At 34.4% G+C, this 18149-nt stretch overlaps 1 protein-coding gene across 2 annotated transcripts in view; it reads right to left on the bottom strand.

The window, feature by feature from the left end:
- LOC125657524 (attractin-like protein 1) overlaps positions 1-18149 on the bottom strand; it is a 60316-nt gene that overhangs the window by 6394 nt on the left and 35773 nt on the right. For both annotated transcript variants that reach the window (XM_056149920.1, XM_056149921.1), the window contains exons 16-26: positions 17944-18141; positions 17244-17318; positions 16530-16595; positions 16037-16130; positions 13680-13732; positions 13467-13561; positions 13107-13176; positions 12858-13012; positions 12597-12655; positions 3025-3103; positions 460-585 (exon numbers count right to left, since the gene is read on the bottom strand). In XM_056149920.1, the coding sequence (XP_056005895.1) occupies positions 460-585; positions 3025-3103; positions 12597-12655; positions 12858-13012; positions 13107-13176; positions 13467-13561; positions 13680-13732; positions 16037-16130; positions 16530-16595; positions 17244-17318; positions 17944-18141 (1070 nt within the window). The remainder of the gene's footprint in view (positions 1-459; positions 586-3024; positions 3104-12596; positions 12656-12857; positions 13013-13106; positions 13177-13466; positions 13562-13679; positions 13733-16036; positions 16131-16529; positions 16596-17243; positions 17319-17943; positions 18142-18149) is intronic.

Raw genomic sequence — 18149 nt, 5'->3', positions numbered from 1 at the left:
TCGCGTTTTCGGATTTATTGATGTATAAACTCTTGTTCAGCTTTATTTTTGTCCAGTCAAAACAATTGTAATAAATAACATTGGAATTATATATATATATATATATATATATATAAATATCAGTTTGCAGTCTATGTAACCTGTAGTTAATGTTGTAAACTTTCTTTCTTTTTGAATTTCCTTCTTTATAAAATGTCTTACTGTTATGCCCTCTGGGCCCAAAATTGGAATAAATTTATCTTATCTTATCTTATCTATACATACATATATAAAACTTCTGGTAGTGTGTCTCATTCTTATATACATATATAAAACTTCAGGTAGTGATGACAAAGCACACAACATCAAGAAAAATGCCCTGGTATATATTCATATAGTGTTACAAAACCATGCTTGTATATTTGACAATGATAGATCACGCTTTCTTAAAACAACATACTCCTTTCACTCGCGAAATACCTTTTTTCGCTTTCTGAGGTCCATTTCTTTCTTCTCGGCTCCTATCTGCTCATATTTCCTGTCAATCTCCACCGTGATGGAGGAAAATGGTCGACTAGCCATCTCCTCCATTTCCACCATCATACGCTGTCAAATGTTTAAAGTCACACATTAGTTAGTCACTAAAATCTACACACACACAAAAAACTTCACCTGAAAAGTACGTAAAATGTAACTGAATCAATGTAAAGCGTGAATTAAATAATGTAAAGTATGAATAATGTAAACTGTAAGTAATGTACACTGTAAGTAGTGTAAAGTGTGAATAATATAAAGTGTGAATAATTTAAACTGTGAATAATGTAAATTGTACTATGGATAATAAAGTGTAAATAATGTAAAGTGTGAACAATGTTAAATGTGAATAATGTAAACTGTAAATAATGTAAAAAGTGAATATAAAGTGTGAATAATGTAAAGTGTGAATATTGTAAAATGTAAATACTGTATGTGGCTGAATATAATACGCATTCGTATTTAATACACACCCGCCTTTTTGAGAAAAAAATGCACATCGTGTGTATAATATGCAACAAAAATGTTGACCTTGATGTATTCTTTTTTCCAAACTTAGAATTAATTAGGCCTAAATAGCCTAGCCACATAAAAATTAGACCTATTAACAAATGTGTGTCACAATATACAAGCTACCCAAGTTGTTAAAGACTGATTTGTTGACCCCATCATTAATCATGGGTACACATTAATTATGGGCTATTGTGCAGGAGATGTACATGTATATACAGGGTGTCCAAAAATATCACAACACTTATTTTGTGCTGGTGATGTATATACAGGGTGTCTCATAATATCATGACACTTAGATGTATATACAGGGTGTCTCACAATATCATGGCACTTGTTCTGTGCAGGAGATGATATACAGGGTGTCTCTTAATATTATGACACTTATTTTGTGTAAGATAAGACAAAGTATTCCAAGTTCTGACTTCAACATTTCTTAAAATGCTGTTCATAAGAAGCAGGTACAGTTTCTATTGTATATCAGCAAAACAAAGATAATATCAGGAATGTCACAAAATGCATTTTACAATAGAAAACAAGAGGCCCATGGGCCACATCACTCACCTGAGTCACCTTGGCCCATATCAAAAGACTTTCCATATATATTTGCATGTAAAACCGTAGTCCCTATTATGGCCCCAACCTACCCCCGGAGACCATGATTTTTGCAAACTTGAATCTACACTATGTCAGAAAGCTTTCATGTAAATGTCAACTTCTTTGGCCCAATGGTTCTTGAGAAGATTTTTAAAGATTTTTCCTATATATTTGCATGTAAAACTTTGATCCCCCTTGTTGCCCCATCCTACCCCCAGGGGCCATGATTTGAACAAACTTGAATCTGCACTATGTCTGAAAGCTTTCATGTAAATCTCAGCTTTTCTGGCTCAGTGGTTCTTGAGAAGAAGATTTTTAAAGATTTTCCCTATATATTTGTATGCAAAACTTTGATCCCCTATCGTGGCCCCATCCAACCCCCAGGGGCCATGATTTCAACAAACTTGAATCTGCAATATATCAAGATGCTTTCATATAAATCTCAGCTTTTTAGCTCAGTGGTTCTTGAGAAGAAGATTTTTAAATATTTTTCCTATATATTTCTATGTAAAACTTTGATCCCCTATTGTGGCCACCCCCTTCCCCAGGGGGCTATGATTTTAACAATTTAAAATCTGCACTACCTAATAAAGCTTATCTATAAATTTCATCTTTTCTGGCCCAGTGGTTCTTGAGAAGAAAATTTTTAATGACCCTACTCTATTTTTACCTTTTCTTGATTATCTCCCCTTGGAAGGTGGTCTGGCCCTTCATTTTAACAGTTTAGAATCCCCTTTACCTAAGGATGCTTTGTGTCAACTTTGGTTGAAATTGGCCCAGTGGTTTTTGAGAAGAAGTCAAAAATGTTAAGTTTACAGACGCCGGACTACGGGTGATCAGACAAAACAAAGAGTTGAAAACAGGGCATCTTCCTACTCATTTATCATTAAACTATGCTATTACTAGTACATCCTTTACACCGTAATTTGATCAAACTGACAGAAAATGGGTCTTTGCATGCAGTTTTTCAATCCTAAAATACAGAGTGCAGGCATCAAGCACAGATCTGATATATTTACACAGTTTGAACATGACAGTTTGTGAGTTTAGTGTTATTCAATGTTTCCACTCATCCTTTCCCTAAACAAAACTCATCAAAATTACTTACTTTCTTTCAATTTTCAACAGAAAATCCAACTGAATTATGACACAAAATGCATGTGTTAAAGTGGGATATTAATTGACTCCACACATGCGTTAAGCGGGATATCAAATGACTGCACACTTTTTAAATGACCTCTCAGGTTAAAGCAAACGTTCTTCTATCAAGCCATCTGAAACTGATTTTGTTTTATGGCCACATGGACACAATCATCTACACTGTTGTTTTGAAACATCTTAAAATAAAGATGGTATGAAGTTACTTTAAAGTGTAACACTTTTCACTTGCCCTGCACCACTCACCTGCCTTCTGCGGTAGATGTCGTACTTGTGTTTGATTTTGTACAGTACCGCGGCTATTATCAGCAGAGACAGGAAGCAACTGAAAATGGAAAACGAGAAAACTCACTCACATGGAGCAACAATTCGCATGAGAATCACTGACAAGGAACACCAACCCACACGAGAATCTCTGACAAGGAACACTAACCCACACGAGAATCTCTGACAAGGAACACCAACCCACACGAGAATCTCTGACAAGGAACACTATTCCACACAAAAATCTCTGACAGAGAGCACCAACTCACACGAAAATCACTGACAGGGAACACCAACTCACATGAGAATCTCTGACAGGGAACACTAACCCACACAAGAATCTCTGACAGGGAACACCAACCCACAGGAGAATCTCTGACAAGGAACTCCAACTCACATGAAAATCTCTGACAAGGAACACTAACTCACACGTGAATCTCTGACAGGGAACACAAACTCACACAAGAATCTCTGACAGCTAGGGAACACAAACTCGCATGATAATCACTGACAGACCAACTCACATAAGAATCTCTGACAAGGAACACCAACCCACACGAGAAAGTCTAACATGGAACACAAACTCGCACAATAATCACCGACAGAGAGCACCAACCCACACCAGAATCTTTAACGGGGAACACTAACTCATATGAGAATCTCTGACAAGGAGCAACAACTCACCAATCGGCACTCCTTGAATGTCTCGCACACTCGACTTAGATCTCGGATGTAATACGATGACATCCATGAGAGAATTTGATGCATTGTAATCCATGACGTATGTAACATAGTGCAGTAGGCTGTGACATCATAGTTAACAATGCATCAAATTCCCTAATGGATGCCATTATATTACATCTGAGATCTATGTCGAGTGTGCGAGACATTCGAGGAGTTCCAATCAAACAATTCACATGAGAATCTCTGACAGGGAACACCAACTCACACAAGAATCTCTGACAGGGAACACCAACTCACACAAGAATCTCTGACAGGGAACACTAACCCACACGAGAATCTCTGACAGGGAACACCAACTCACACAAGAATCTCTGACAGGGAACACCAACTCACACAAGAATCTCTGACAGGGAACACCAACTCACACAAGAATCTCTGACAGTATTATGTCACTTCAGTATCATTTTGTAATTTCAAAATATAATTACTGATACATACATGGATCTATAGATTGAAACAAATTTATCTGAAGTAATTTTACCTGAAGACTAAGTTAATTTTACCTGAAGATTAATCCTCTCTCTCTACCATACCGGTCAATATGACCGATGGCACGTTAAAACAGGACTGCACAAAAGGAATATCTCTAAATCTCTGAAACTACGGCCATAAGATATATGATCTATATGTCATATTTTTGAAAATTTTCTCTATTTTTCAACTATGTGAAAAACAATTAAGTAAAAGCATTTAAAGTGAAATATCTTTGTCTAAATATAAAGCAATGTTATGATGCAAGGCCAGTTTCCCTCTCGATATGATTTTAATTAAAATTTTCCCCATGAATGCAACATTTTTTTATATTTTTGAAAAGCATATATTCCCTGCTTTCAGTACATATAAAAATTATTTTTAATGCCTGACAAACTTATAAGAAAATAGCAATTGTTTGCACATGTAAGTTTTCTTATGCTTTTATTTCTCAATGTTTAAACAGATCGGCGTTTTACCTATATTCATATATGGAAATAGGGAAAAGTAAATACAGCCTGTAAAAGTACTAGTAGAATAAATTTTCTTTTTGCTGGGTTCTTATTCGTGTTATACATAACGTAATTCTCGGTAGTTTTTATATTACGATAAAATAAAATTGGGACATGCTGTGCGGTTTGCATTTTGATAAACTAAAATAATATACACATATGTATGAAATAATCAGCCTTAATTTTCAAAAAATATATAAAACTATTATCGATATATAATAGTCACAAACTATGTGTAACTTCATAAAACACATATATTGAGAATGTTACATCGGTAGAGTAAATTGAAAAAAAAAGAAGAAAAAAAAAAACCCAACATACTTCAAATTCATAGTAATCTTTTTTGCCAAACAAAGAAAACAAAACAGATAAGTCCACATAGGCCTATGTATGCTTTTTCTGTGACTGGGATCGCGACCGCAGAGTTTTCTGAAGGTGTGCAGGGGGCATGTGTTTCCGTTTCAATGAAAACAATGCAGCGAACGCTTGTATTTACATCTTGAAAACGACCTGATTATTCAGTCTGTAAGTTATTGTAGCCACATATGCAGACTAGAAAAAATAAAGTTTGCGGTTTGTCATGTTGTGAAAAATTCACGATTTGATGCCATGATTTGTTGTTTCATGAAAGAAAATATTTATATTTTATGATATCAAAACCAAGTGTATAACACCCAATTGTTTGTTACTGTGGATTTACAGTAAGTGTGAACGAAACATATCGGCAAGTACATGACGTGCTCCAGATAGTTCATTGGAAAGTCCCGGAGTGATTTTAAAGAGCGCTTTTGATTGGTCGGTTAAATTATAGGTAGGCGTTCCCAAGTATTTGGCATTATATTATCTCGTGTTTAACATGTGTAAGTTTCACTATTTGATTTCAATGTAAGTTACACCGTACATGAGATTCAATATCGGTTTTGATTTGACAACGGGGATTTGAGATTACGTTAATAAAATGTCTTGTAAAGTTTATCATATATACTAGATATCTACATGTATAAAAGTAATGGGATATCCTATAAAAAAAATATAAGATGTCTTATAAAAGATACAAGATATCTCGTAAACTTTAGAAGATATAACTTTTATGTAATACCTTATAAATTTTATCTTTTAAACAGGAATAAACGTGCCATACTTATAATCCATCACAGTATCAATACTGAGGTATGGGAGGGGGCATGAAAGGAATTTGAAATAAAAAGGCGGGATACAGGGTGAAAAAGGCGGGCTCCAATATGTAAAGAAAAGGCAGAATGGCAATATCCTAGAATTCAAATAGTGTTGAATATTGAAAAAAAAAAGACTGGATCGAAAATGCTGCGGGAAAAGGCAGGATCCACAGTTGCCTCTATATCCCAATAAAAATTGAAAGGTTGCTCCCTTAAATTCCTGTAGATACTTGTCAGTTAAGTGATCAGAAATTTCAGTACATGTTTCTATAGGCGATTTTGTTCGTTTAAGAACAATGCTTTTGTTTTATTGTCTCTTTCACATTCGCAGTTTCCATATCGTTATTTTTAAATAAATCTCTCAGAAGATATTTTCGAAATCTTACAAAGCATTGTATAAGGGAGAGATAAAAAAAATTGATGTCAGAAAAATTTCTAAATTCAAATAGTTAGGGGGAAGAGGGGGTAAAAAAAAAAGTTTCTGTCATCCGACATCAATTACACTTTAGTGGTAAAAAAAAAAGACAACTGACTTTCAAACCATGCACATAATAATACATTTTAATAAACATTTAATAGTTTCAATGTACACTTTCATTTGTTTAACTTGTTAATCGATTAGTTTCAAACATTTCGGTTGAGCATCACTGAAGAGACATTATTTGTTGAAATGTGTATCTGGTGCATCAAAATTTGTCAGATTAAGTAATAAGATCAATAGATATTCTACTTTCGTAAGTAACCATCGTTAGATACTGTTAATTGAATGAAAAACTGAAAGTTTTGTGAATTCTAGCAAAAACTAAATTCCCCAAACCATCCCTCTCCGGTAACACATTATTACAGAAATTCCGCATTTCGTTAGCATTAGATGCGCCTTCTATAACGTCATAATAAACCACAGAAGAGGTTGATTGTTAATGTTGCGTTACTGGCGTATCTTTGAACCTATATCGCTGGTCCACCCCTAACTGCATTTCCATGATTGCGTTGTACGAACGACACTCGCTTTGTCAAAAATATAGATATATATATATAACTGACTCGGCCTAAATTGCAATAAAATCAGTAGCAAAGAAGTTTTCAACACTTCGTTTGTGTTCAGAAGAAATACGCTTCTTTCGGATTTTGTTTGCAGTTTCTTGAAAGTCATTTCCTAAAAAATTCCTCGCAGCTCTACAAATTAAAGACACCGATGGTACATTGTCAGGGGTACAAATATTTCTTCTTAATAAATTTTGTCTGATTTCTCTATTATATACACTTGACTTCTTTTTAATTTCATACTCGATAAACAGAAGTACATCCGGTGTGAGCTTCGTTGGCAACACTTTCGGTGCAAGAGTTCCCATGATCGACAATTTTATAACATGTGGCCTTTGTGACGCGTAATTTCTTACTGATTTTACCATAAAATAAACCCTCGGCATGTAATTTTATAATCAACGTCATTGTTTTATGTTGGTATTGGTTTTCCCCTTCCATCGTGCTAAAAGAAAATGTAATGACACGCTATTGTAAAGACATGTGTGCCCATCTAAAATTATTCTTATTCCCGCCCCTTTAAATATCGGTCCAATCGCAGTGATTGTTCTTTCCTTGATGCGTCATCATTGACAGATTTGTTTTGAAATCAACTATCCGGGGCCGCGAATGAACTTGAGAAGCTGAGTCGTTCCTACTTGCTGTAAATTAACAGTAAGAGTTGAACATATCTGGCATCAATTAATCTGTCCTGGCCCGGCATTCATTAGTCTGCTTACCCCCCCCCCCCCCTTAACCCACCCCCTTTTCTCTCCTTACCTGATGCACGAGTTTAAGGAGAAAGGGGTGGATTTAGTGTACAAGGAGAAGGGGGTGAGATGGTTTTAATCAGACTGGGCATTCATGGCTGCTGGTGTGGAGGCTAATTTCCAAGATTTATCTATTTTAATAAAAAAAAAACTTTTTTTGAAAGAAAACACAAACTGTTAGGGAATCACATATTACATTACTGTATTATCATAATAACAGAATTTATTATTATAAATTGAGTTTTCTTCAAATTGTAACAAAAATAGAAATTAAATGTGTGCTTGGGCCAAATGTGGGTGGGGGGGGGGGTGTTTAACATCAATCAAAGTTTGGTTTTCTCTTTAATCTAAATGCATGTGTTTTGTATACATTTAGGTACGTAGCTTTAGACCATAAATTATATTTATATGTGATCCATACATGCTGGTGCTGGAGTGCTATGAGCTGATGAGCATGTGCCCCCTTCTTGTCTAGATTTTTTCTAATTCCGACTAAAGCCACACTCCATCAGAGTACCATGCAAGGGGATTTAGACACTATACAATAAAGAACCAATTAAATTCTACTTTAAATCTGGGACCATTCACTTTCCCTCAGAGTTACAGTATTTTTCCCATGTATATGCTAGGCATAATGCTGACACCTACATGATGCATATCTTATTTTTATTACACACTCTGCTACACTCGCAATGTACAATAAAATATTCCATACATTTCTAACACATGCAGGTAATCCCTTAACAAATGTCAGTTCAAATATAGGACATCTCTATATTTATTATTATTATTTTATTCATTAATAAAGCGCAAAATTACAAATAGTTTCTGTGCGCTGGATTCAATGAACATGGCATTATGATTAGCAGTTACTATGGTGATAAATATCATTATATGCTGGTTATCAATACTTGACAGATTGGCTAATGCGCATCATGGAAAATATGCCAGCAGAGCAATTGCTATTCTTAACTCCATGTTCACTGAATAATCATTGTTTATTACTTATATTTGCGTTTTACCCCTTGCAGTTGAATTCCCCTGCCTTCAACCTCGGCATTGAGATAAGGCATCAAAAATAAACTTTTCAGACTGAGTAATGTTTTATTATTTAACTCATACAACTTGTCAATTTTTATTGTTAACATATATGTATACGGTAATAGCAGTAATTTCTTTTAAACTTTTATCTTAAGGAGGTACTCTACATCGTCATAATGGCTGACTCCCTTTTAAAACATGGATGAAAATATAAATATCAGCAATATTTGTCTATTCATTTAAAAAATTCTTGCCTAGCTGAGTAGCTCATTAGGTTAGCACGTCAACTGTTGAACTGTAGATTGAGTGTTCGAGTCCAGCACGGATTTTTAATTTTTCTCAGGTTGCTTTCAACTAAAACTGCATTTTTTTTTGACTAAATAAAGTAAATTTGAAAGTTTTCAATTTCAAAATATTGTTGTACATATCCTTCTCCACTTTTCATACATATCAAATTTCTCTGGTGTAGCATACCTCCTTAAGATCAGTCTAATTAAAGTTTAAATGTCAAATATCGAACTATATCACCAAGCGCTGTTATCCATAACCTTCCGGTATATAAAGCGTACAGATAAATATACAGTGTAGATATGAAACACCTGTGTTTTATCTAGATTTTTTTTTTATTACAAAATTATGTGCGATGCTTATAACTGATTAAAAAAAATAGTAATAAAAGTAATCAACATTTCAATTATTTTAATTTTGAATATTTTTAATGATCACTAAATTTTAATCATTTTAGTAATATTCAGTATATATACTCTTAAAAGTAATTATAATTGAAGAGTTCTCTCAGATCAAGTTCTGAGTAACAATTGCGGTTACAGTCGAAGCAATTGCGATTATAGAAAATTAAATGCAAGCGGCGAAGACAAGCTTACTGTGGGACACAACAGTAGATATGGAAATATATGATGTAATGGAGTACTGATATGTGTGTACAAGTTTACAGCTTAATCCTGACCCCAACACCAAAAATCTAATTATAAATAGGGTATGATTGCCGATATTGACTTGGAACCCGATGGTTCAGAGAACTGTAGATTTTATGAAGCCGTTTTTGAGAGAAGATTTGGTTTTCTCCATCTGTGTTGCCACTGTTATGCTCAGATGGTTTTATGTAGGAGGGAAGGATTGTCATGCGCTTCCAAAGAAAGTTTGCAGCATCCCACTGAAGAGGAATTATACAGGCATTACTAGTTCTAAAGTACCGATATTATGACGATTTCCAGTTTAAAACGAATAATAAAATGCATTATAATAAGATTATCTTTACCAAAAGTAATCTTGCTGTGCATCTAAAACATTTATCAAATGTGTACTATAATTACCTCTGATAAAATTTCATAATAATTAAATGCATAACTTTTAGAAAGTCTTAATTATAGAAACCATTTACAGAGCCAATTGAGTATTCAAAAGCTCTGCAGACAATACTAAAGCTTATACTCTTTATGATACTACGTCACAAGACGGCAATTTAAATGTTTTGTGAAATTATTTGTATCGATCGATTTGTTTGTCTATCATCGTAGCTCAGTGGTTAAAGCATTGGGCTGGTGAACCACAGATCTCGAGTTCAAATCTGCCTGAGCCTTTTGTTCATATGTGTTGAAATAATTTGTGTGCAAATTATGTTTTTATCCAAATTTGCATATTTTCTGCCTTTTTGGCATACATACCTATTACATAATATGTTGACGGTGCTACCGTTTGAGAGAGCGTGGCTTCATGTTAAGTTTTCTCCCAGGGTTTTATATTAAAAATCATTAAAAGATGTATACATTAATGTGATTGAAATATTTTTATGCTATATATACATTTCATTTCTGCTGCCTTCACTGTGACACGCGAAATGTTCTGAATTGTAACTATGTTCTTAGCAGTCGACTGCCTCTACTTTCCTTTTTTCTACTCATCGTGGTTCGCATTACCGGACACGTTTAAAGGAAATGGATTCAAGTACTTATTATTTTTAGTCGCAAAAAAAAAATAAAGATTTTAAAAAAAATTCTTCAATCCAACCAAGTTCCATCGATTTTTTGTAATTTTTTAAACAGCACTAATTCAGTACCTGTGCTCCCTCACATATTCTAACAATTTAACCTTTTGTCTTGTTAGAATAATAAATTCCTATTGAGAATTTAGTATTTTAATCAGATTTGTGGTTTGCAGTCGATTATACACAATTTGTATTTGATGCCATATTACGTATGTCTAATGTAAAGTTTTACTTGTTAGAGGTTTAGATTTAGCTCGGATTATTTCCCGCGCTCTAGTCATTAGAGCTCGCAGTACGCGCCAGCACTTTGTGCTGGCTCGCTATCATCATATCTTTCATGATTAAATCAATTTGTACTGTTTTGAAGATTATAAAGGGCAAACCTGTAGCCAGAATGGGGTTTTAAACCCATACACATAAACAAGGAATGTCGTGTTTTCCTTGGCTCCAAAGGAATATTCCCCATGGTCGAACTTGGTCCAGAAGTAATTGCACGAGTGTTGTTTGACGATCGTTGTTTCGTGGTCACCATGAGATTCTAATTTCAGGGTGTAAAGAGCCTCCTTAAGAAATACTTTTTGTTTTAGATTTTTTGGCATTATCTTATACATGTCTGCTGTGAAGTTTCGGTCGATAGACAGATATTGGTTAACACATGCCCCTATCAGAACAACCCAGCATCAAGAATTATGTCTAGAAATAGGTTTTAAGAGGTTGATTGATTGATTTTATATTGTTTAAAGTCCCTCTTGAGAATATTTCAATCATATGGAGATGTCACCACTCCCGGTGAAGGGCTGCAAAATTTAGGCCTATGCTCGGCACTTATGGCCTTTAAGAGGTTGAATATAAGAACATTTTTGTCGAATATGATGCAAGTACATTTAAATCAAGTGATTGAAAGTAAGGACTTGAACATTCGTATACATTAAACTTGGGGAGGAAAAACAGATATTACTTTTTGATAACATTTATTATGGTGTTGTTGCTTAGCAACCAAATATATTTGAATACAAAATATGAAGTTATTTTCAGAGTAACAGTAAAAAATTTTGTTTTCATGTTGCAATATTTATTCTATTTAGTGGAACTTAATGGCAAAACATCATATCATTAGAAAATGATGGATACGTAAATAAAGTACGAAGTTTGCACTTTATGACCTTTCACCTTAATTCTATTCATTATCTTTATCATATCTGTTGTTAAAAACATTTTAAAATGATTAAGATCTAGTTACAGATTATACTATTAAAACAATGTGACATTTACTATCCTTTATACAATTTAGTTAAGTTTAAATTGTGTCGAATGGATGCAGAAAGGCAAATTATGGTCAAAATTGAACGATGTGTGTTGTTACTTAACAACCAAAAATGTTAAATGTTTGTCAATAAAATTGATTAATTTGATTGTGATGTTTTTGAAGTATTTCAAAAGACACATCAGTTCATACATTTAGAATTTCCTATTTTTGACTCTAATCTAGTGAGAGGGGTCATAATATATACACTTCACAAAAAAAAAGATTGAAAAAAATGTGCACTTATATGACCTTTGACCCCAGAGACATCTTTGACATCATGGGATACCATGACAAACTTCATAAAAAAAATTGTTCTCTGTCAAATTCCTAACACAATTATATGTCACATGCCTACCCCAAATCAGCGTACATAATATATTTGAGTAAATTTTAAAAATACTGTCATTTAGCCTTGGAAAACCTTTAAAATGTGCCGGTAGAGAAAGGGTTAAGTTAATCTTATCTCAAGATTAAGTTAATTTTACCTGAAGATTAAGTGAATCTTACCTGAAGAATGTCACAAAGAAGTGGACCAAGTCGATTTTAGGAAACTGGGAGAAGGAGATCTGTGAAATAGAGTCCGGCGGTAAACATAATGGTTTTCACATGTTTAGTATCAATCTTTCAATTTTTTTTAACTTATTAAAAGTTTATCTACAATTATATATATATATATATATATATATATATATATATATATATATATATATATACATATATATATATATATATATATATGAACTTCAAGATTATAAAGGGCAAACAAACCTGTAGCCAGAATGGGGTTTTAAACCCATACACATAAACAAGGAATGTCGTGTTTTCCTTGGCTCCAAAGGAATATTCCCCATGGTCGAACTTGGCCCGGAAGTAATTGCACGAATGTTGTTTGACGATCGTTGTTTCGTGGTCACCATGAGATTCTAAGAATAGACAATTAATCCATTGTAAGTTTATAGAAGTAATGCAAAACACAACACTGAGAAAATACAGTGACCGTATAGTTTAAGCACTTACTTTTCTTCATTGTTATGTTCAGAAAGGCTATACCCGAACAATTCACTTTAAAGTCAACGTCCCGTTCACTCTACAAGGTCAATAAAATAATACGTAATATTTTTCTAAAATTTACAAAATTGCTTCTTTGTCACCATTATAATATAAAAATTTAATGTTCTTCTCTTGAGAAACTGTTACTATAAATATGATAGAACAAACTAAAAGAATAAATCAAGCTGCATATAATAAATGTTTATATGGCCTACATTGATTTGTCCAACACGAACATTTACTTTCATATCAATTTCAACATCAGAAGTCTGTTTCTACTGAGAATGGGATGTTGATGAAGTTGTTTATGATCAGAAGCAGACTTACTGAGGATGGGATGTTCATAAAGTTGATCTGTGTGTAGGACTTATCCTCCGATTTTGAAAGGTTAAAGGTGAACTGGTAGTCTGTTACCAGATTATCTGTGAAAGTAGCATGTTGAAAATCAATTCGAAATTTGATTCATCAGTAGCACAGTAAAATTGGTAACAATAATTTTCAAAATGTTTTGAAAGTCTGGGAACAACATTTTTTACTTACAGTAACATGTTCCAGTTTTAGGATTCCCAAAATATTTATGGGGTTCATCACACCTGTAAAATATAGCATTGTATAATATACACAACAAAGGTTCATCACACCTGTAAAATATAGCATTGTACAATATACACAACAAAGGTTCATCATGCCTGTCAAATGTTGTATAATATACGCAACAAAGGGAAAAGCAAATTATGTTTGTTAATTACAGATATCAACTGATTTCAAGGTCAAAATGTCTTTGACCTTGGTATCTCTTGTAAAAACTTCCACTGTAAAGTATGCATGTTAAATACAAAATCTGTAACAGTTATAAAGCTGAGGCAAAGTTAACATACCAAACACAATAAGCACCTGTTCTTCTAATGTAGACAGACAAACACAACAAGCACCTGTTCTTCTAATGTAGACAGACAAACACAACAAGCACCTGTTCTTCTAATGTAGACAGACAAACACAACAAGCACCTGTTCTTCTAATGTAGACAGACAAACACAACAAGCACCTGTTCTTCTAATGTAGACACTGTTCTTCTAATGTAGACAGACAAACACAACAAGCACCTGTTCTTCTAATATAGACAGACAAACCATACACAACAAGCACCTGTTCTTCTAATGTAGACAGAAAAACACAACAAGTACCTGTTCTTCTAATGTAGATAGGCAAACACAACAAGCACCTGTTCTTTTAATGTAGATAGACAAACCAAACACAACAAGCACCTGTTCTTCTAATATAGACAGACAAACACAACAAGCACCTGTTCTTCTAATGTTGATAGACAAACACAACAAGATGTACTGTGAGGAATGCTCACTAAGAATACCCCCCGCTTACCACAATCTCCCAAAGGGTGTTGTTAATAGGTATAAATTACCTCTTTCCTGAGTGTAAAAATATGGTATGCATTTGTAGAAGAAAATGGAAGATATAGTCCGAACACAAATCCATGGCATAAACCTATAATTTTGACCTTGAGATCAAAGGTCAAGGTCATAAAGAGGTCATGAATGTACATGACACATAGTCTCATGGTGATACACCCATGTCTTATGGTATGACTATGTCAAAACCCTATAATCAATTTTGACCTTGAGGTCAAAGTTCAAGGTCATATACAGGTCATGAAGGTACTCGACACATTGTCTCATGGTGATACACTCATGTGTCAAATATGGTATGCCTATGTCAAAGAACAAAGAAGTTATGGCCCGGACACGAATCCATTGTAAAAAAACCTTTAATTTTGACCTTGAGGTCAAGGGTCAAGGTCATATAGAGGTCATGAAGGTACTTGACACATTGTCTCATGGTGATACACTCATGTGTCAAATATGGTATGCCTAAGTCAAAGAACAAAGAAGTTATGGCCCGGACATGAATCCATTGTAAAAACCTTTAATTTTGACCTTGAGGTCAAGGTCATATGGAGGTCATGAAGGTACATGACACATCGTCTCATGGTGATACACTCATGTGTCAAATATGGTATGCCTATGTCAAAGAACAAAGAAGTTATGGCCCGGACACGAATCCATTGTAAAAAACCTTTAATTTTGACCTTGAGGTCAAGGGTCAAGGTCATATAGAGGTCATGAAGGTACTCAACACATCATCTCATGGTGATCTACCTGTGTGCCAAATATGGTATGCCTAAGTCAAAGAACAAAGAAGTTATGGCCCGGACACGAATCTGCACAGACGGACGGACGGACGGACAGACAGACAGAGTGATTCCTATATACCCCCCAGAACTTCGTTCGGGGGGTATAACAAGCACCTGTTCTTCTAATGTAGATATACAAACACTACAAGCACCTGTTCTTCTAATGTAGATAGACAAACCAAACACAACAAGCACCTGTTCTTCTAATGTAGACAGACAAACACAACAAGCACCTGTTCTTCTAATGTAGATAGACAAACACAACAAGCACCTGTTCTTCTAATGTAGATAGACAAACCAAACACAACAAGCACCTGTTCTTCTAATGTAGATAGACAAACACAACAAGCACCTGTTCTTCTAATGTAGATAGACAAACACAACAAGCACCTGTTCTTCTAATGTAGATAGACAAACCAAACACAACAAGCACCTGTTCTTCTAATGTAGACAGACAAACACAACATGCACCTGTTCTTCTAATGTAGATAGACAAACACAACAAGCACCTGTTCCTCTAATGTAGACAGACAAACCATATACAACAAGCACCTGTTCTTCCCATCCAGGGTATATAACGGTTTGTTTGTTCTTTATAGCATTGCATTTTTTCATTTTGAGTTGTTTAATGAGTAAATGAGTCACAGGAAACCCTGATGCATTGTGGTTAGTGTGTACAACACTTACTTGTCACATCGATCTCCAATGACCCCCCTCGTCCTGCAGTAACACGCCCCTGTCACCCGGTCACAGGAATCTGCCTGTCCGTTACACTGACAAGCTACAAATTAAAGCATTGAGTAAACGCTCTCCTACCAAACATGACTGGTCATTCATAAGCTTCCAAACTACAGCACAACAGCAATGAAAATTAACATTAGCTCACTACACCTTGAAAGAATTTCTAAAATCAGCATGAAATGATTTAATTATGAAAGATAATATGTAACTAGTACTTATATTCTAACTATCTTAAACAAGTATTCTATACACAATTCCCAGTAAATAAGTACATTCAATATTCATATGTACACAATTATATTTGCTAGAATTATTTTCGTACATATACTGAACACCTATTGTCAGTGAAATGCATAGACTGTCGAGTGGACCTATTTATTTGTAGATAAATGAAGTAGAGAAGAAAACATGACAGTGTAAAATATTACCGACTACTCACCCGTACAGTTCCCTCCATTACTGGCATCGCCATAGTAACCCTCTACACATCTCTCACAATACTTGCCTGAAACAAATACATGTACATGTACAATGAAAACATTCACAAACTCGACCAAAACTAACATAAGATCATTTTGATGGAAAGCATTAAATAGGCTGCAAAATCTGTAAGCATTGTAAACTGTTTCCAAAGAAACACACAGAAATTGTCCGACACATGACATCTTTTATCTAAAAATGAAAACAGAAGAATTCTAAATACTCACTTTATATAAAAAAGCATTAAAAACAACAATTCAAAAATAGTATGTACATCTAAATATTTTTTAAAATCTTTTATTCAGAACTTTTAAATATCAATAAGGAAGTATTTTACTGAAACAATAAAATAGAAAATATTTTCTCATTTCCCCACACACACTTTCTAACACAATCATAAATAGATTGACTCTCCCTGCATCCAATAATGAATTCATCCTGACCCAAAAATTTCTCATCAATCTATGTCAAAGTATCTTCACAACAAAAATAACAACTTCAATTTTTTTTTTACAGATTTTTTGTTTAACTTCTCCAAATAAAGCTATGACCCAAACACAATGTGGGAGAGACACACGCAAGGATATGTGGTCAACCTGCCCCCATCTTTTGGTAGTGGGGGTGGGGATAAATCTACGGCAGAGATTGCCGACTGACATAACATTTGTCTTACCCTCCGTCATGTTTTGACAGCCATCACACGTTCCGGAAACATTCAGACAAGTACTGTGTCCATTACACTGACAATCTGAAATTAAAGCAGGTGTTGAAAATCGATTCTAAAACTTCTCAATGGCAAATTATTCCTTTGACAGCCTCCTATAAGACATAAATTCCACAAAACTGGGTCAAATTCCTATGCATTTCTTTTTCACTATTTCCATTGAATATTTTTGCAAATACATTAGATTGGCAAAAATGCTAAAAATTCATTGACTGTGTAACAATAACAAGCTTCCCAATATCGCTCTTCGGGGTCAGTATGCTGCTAGGAGGATTTGAAACCTGATCCTAACCGGACTGACACTGTAGACCAGAACATAAGAAGCAGGAAAATCTAGAGACATAGTTCATCACTGATTCCTATTATTTCTAATATCCTGATATTAACAGGAAGTCCATAAGTCCGTTATTTTATGTAAATTTTTGATTTTCAAAAATTATACCTACAAGTACTTTGTAATTTTATTCCCTTGGAAAATTATGACATTTATGTAATTTAAAGCAGGGGTACATGCACTTTTATAGAAAATTAATTTACAAGATTCAAATCTCTTTCCAATAAATAATGCAAGTATACATATAGGCAGGAACTCCACACTATGGATCACATGGCAAATTTTGAAATGAACAAAATATGTTCCTTTCCTAACCTGGACAGTCAATGAAAAACCATTGATTAGCTGGACATCTGCTGAGGTCAGTGAGCTGGTGATCAGTATGATTGACAGGTCCTGAGGCTCCGCCCTCCATACATCGACCAATCCCTGTGTTACTGGGATCATTGCACCACCCACACATTGGATTGGATTGACATTCCTTACAGGAGTGAAGGTCAGAGCAGCGAGTGGCTAGAAAC

Source organism: Ostrea edulis, chromosome 9, assembly GCF_947568905.1.
Source record: "Ostrea edulis chromosome 9, xbOstEdul1.1, whole genome shotgun sequence".
Taxonomy (NCBI): Eukaryota; Metazoa; Mollusca; class Bivalvia; order Ostreida; family Ostreidae; genus Ostrea; species Ostrea edulis.
This window is presented reverse-complemented; position numbering and strand designations above follow the sequence as displayed.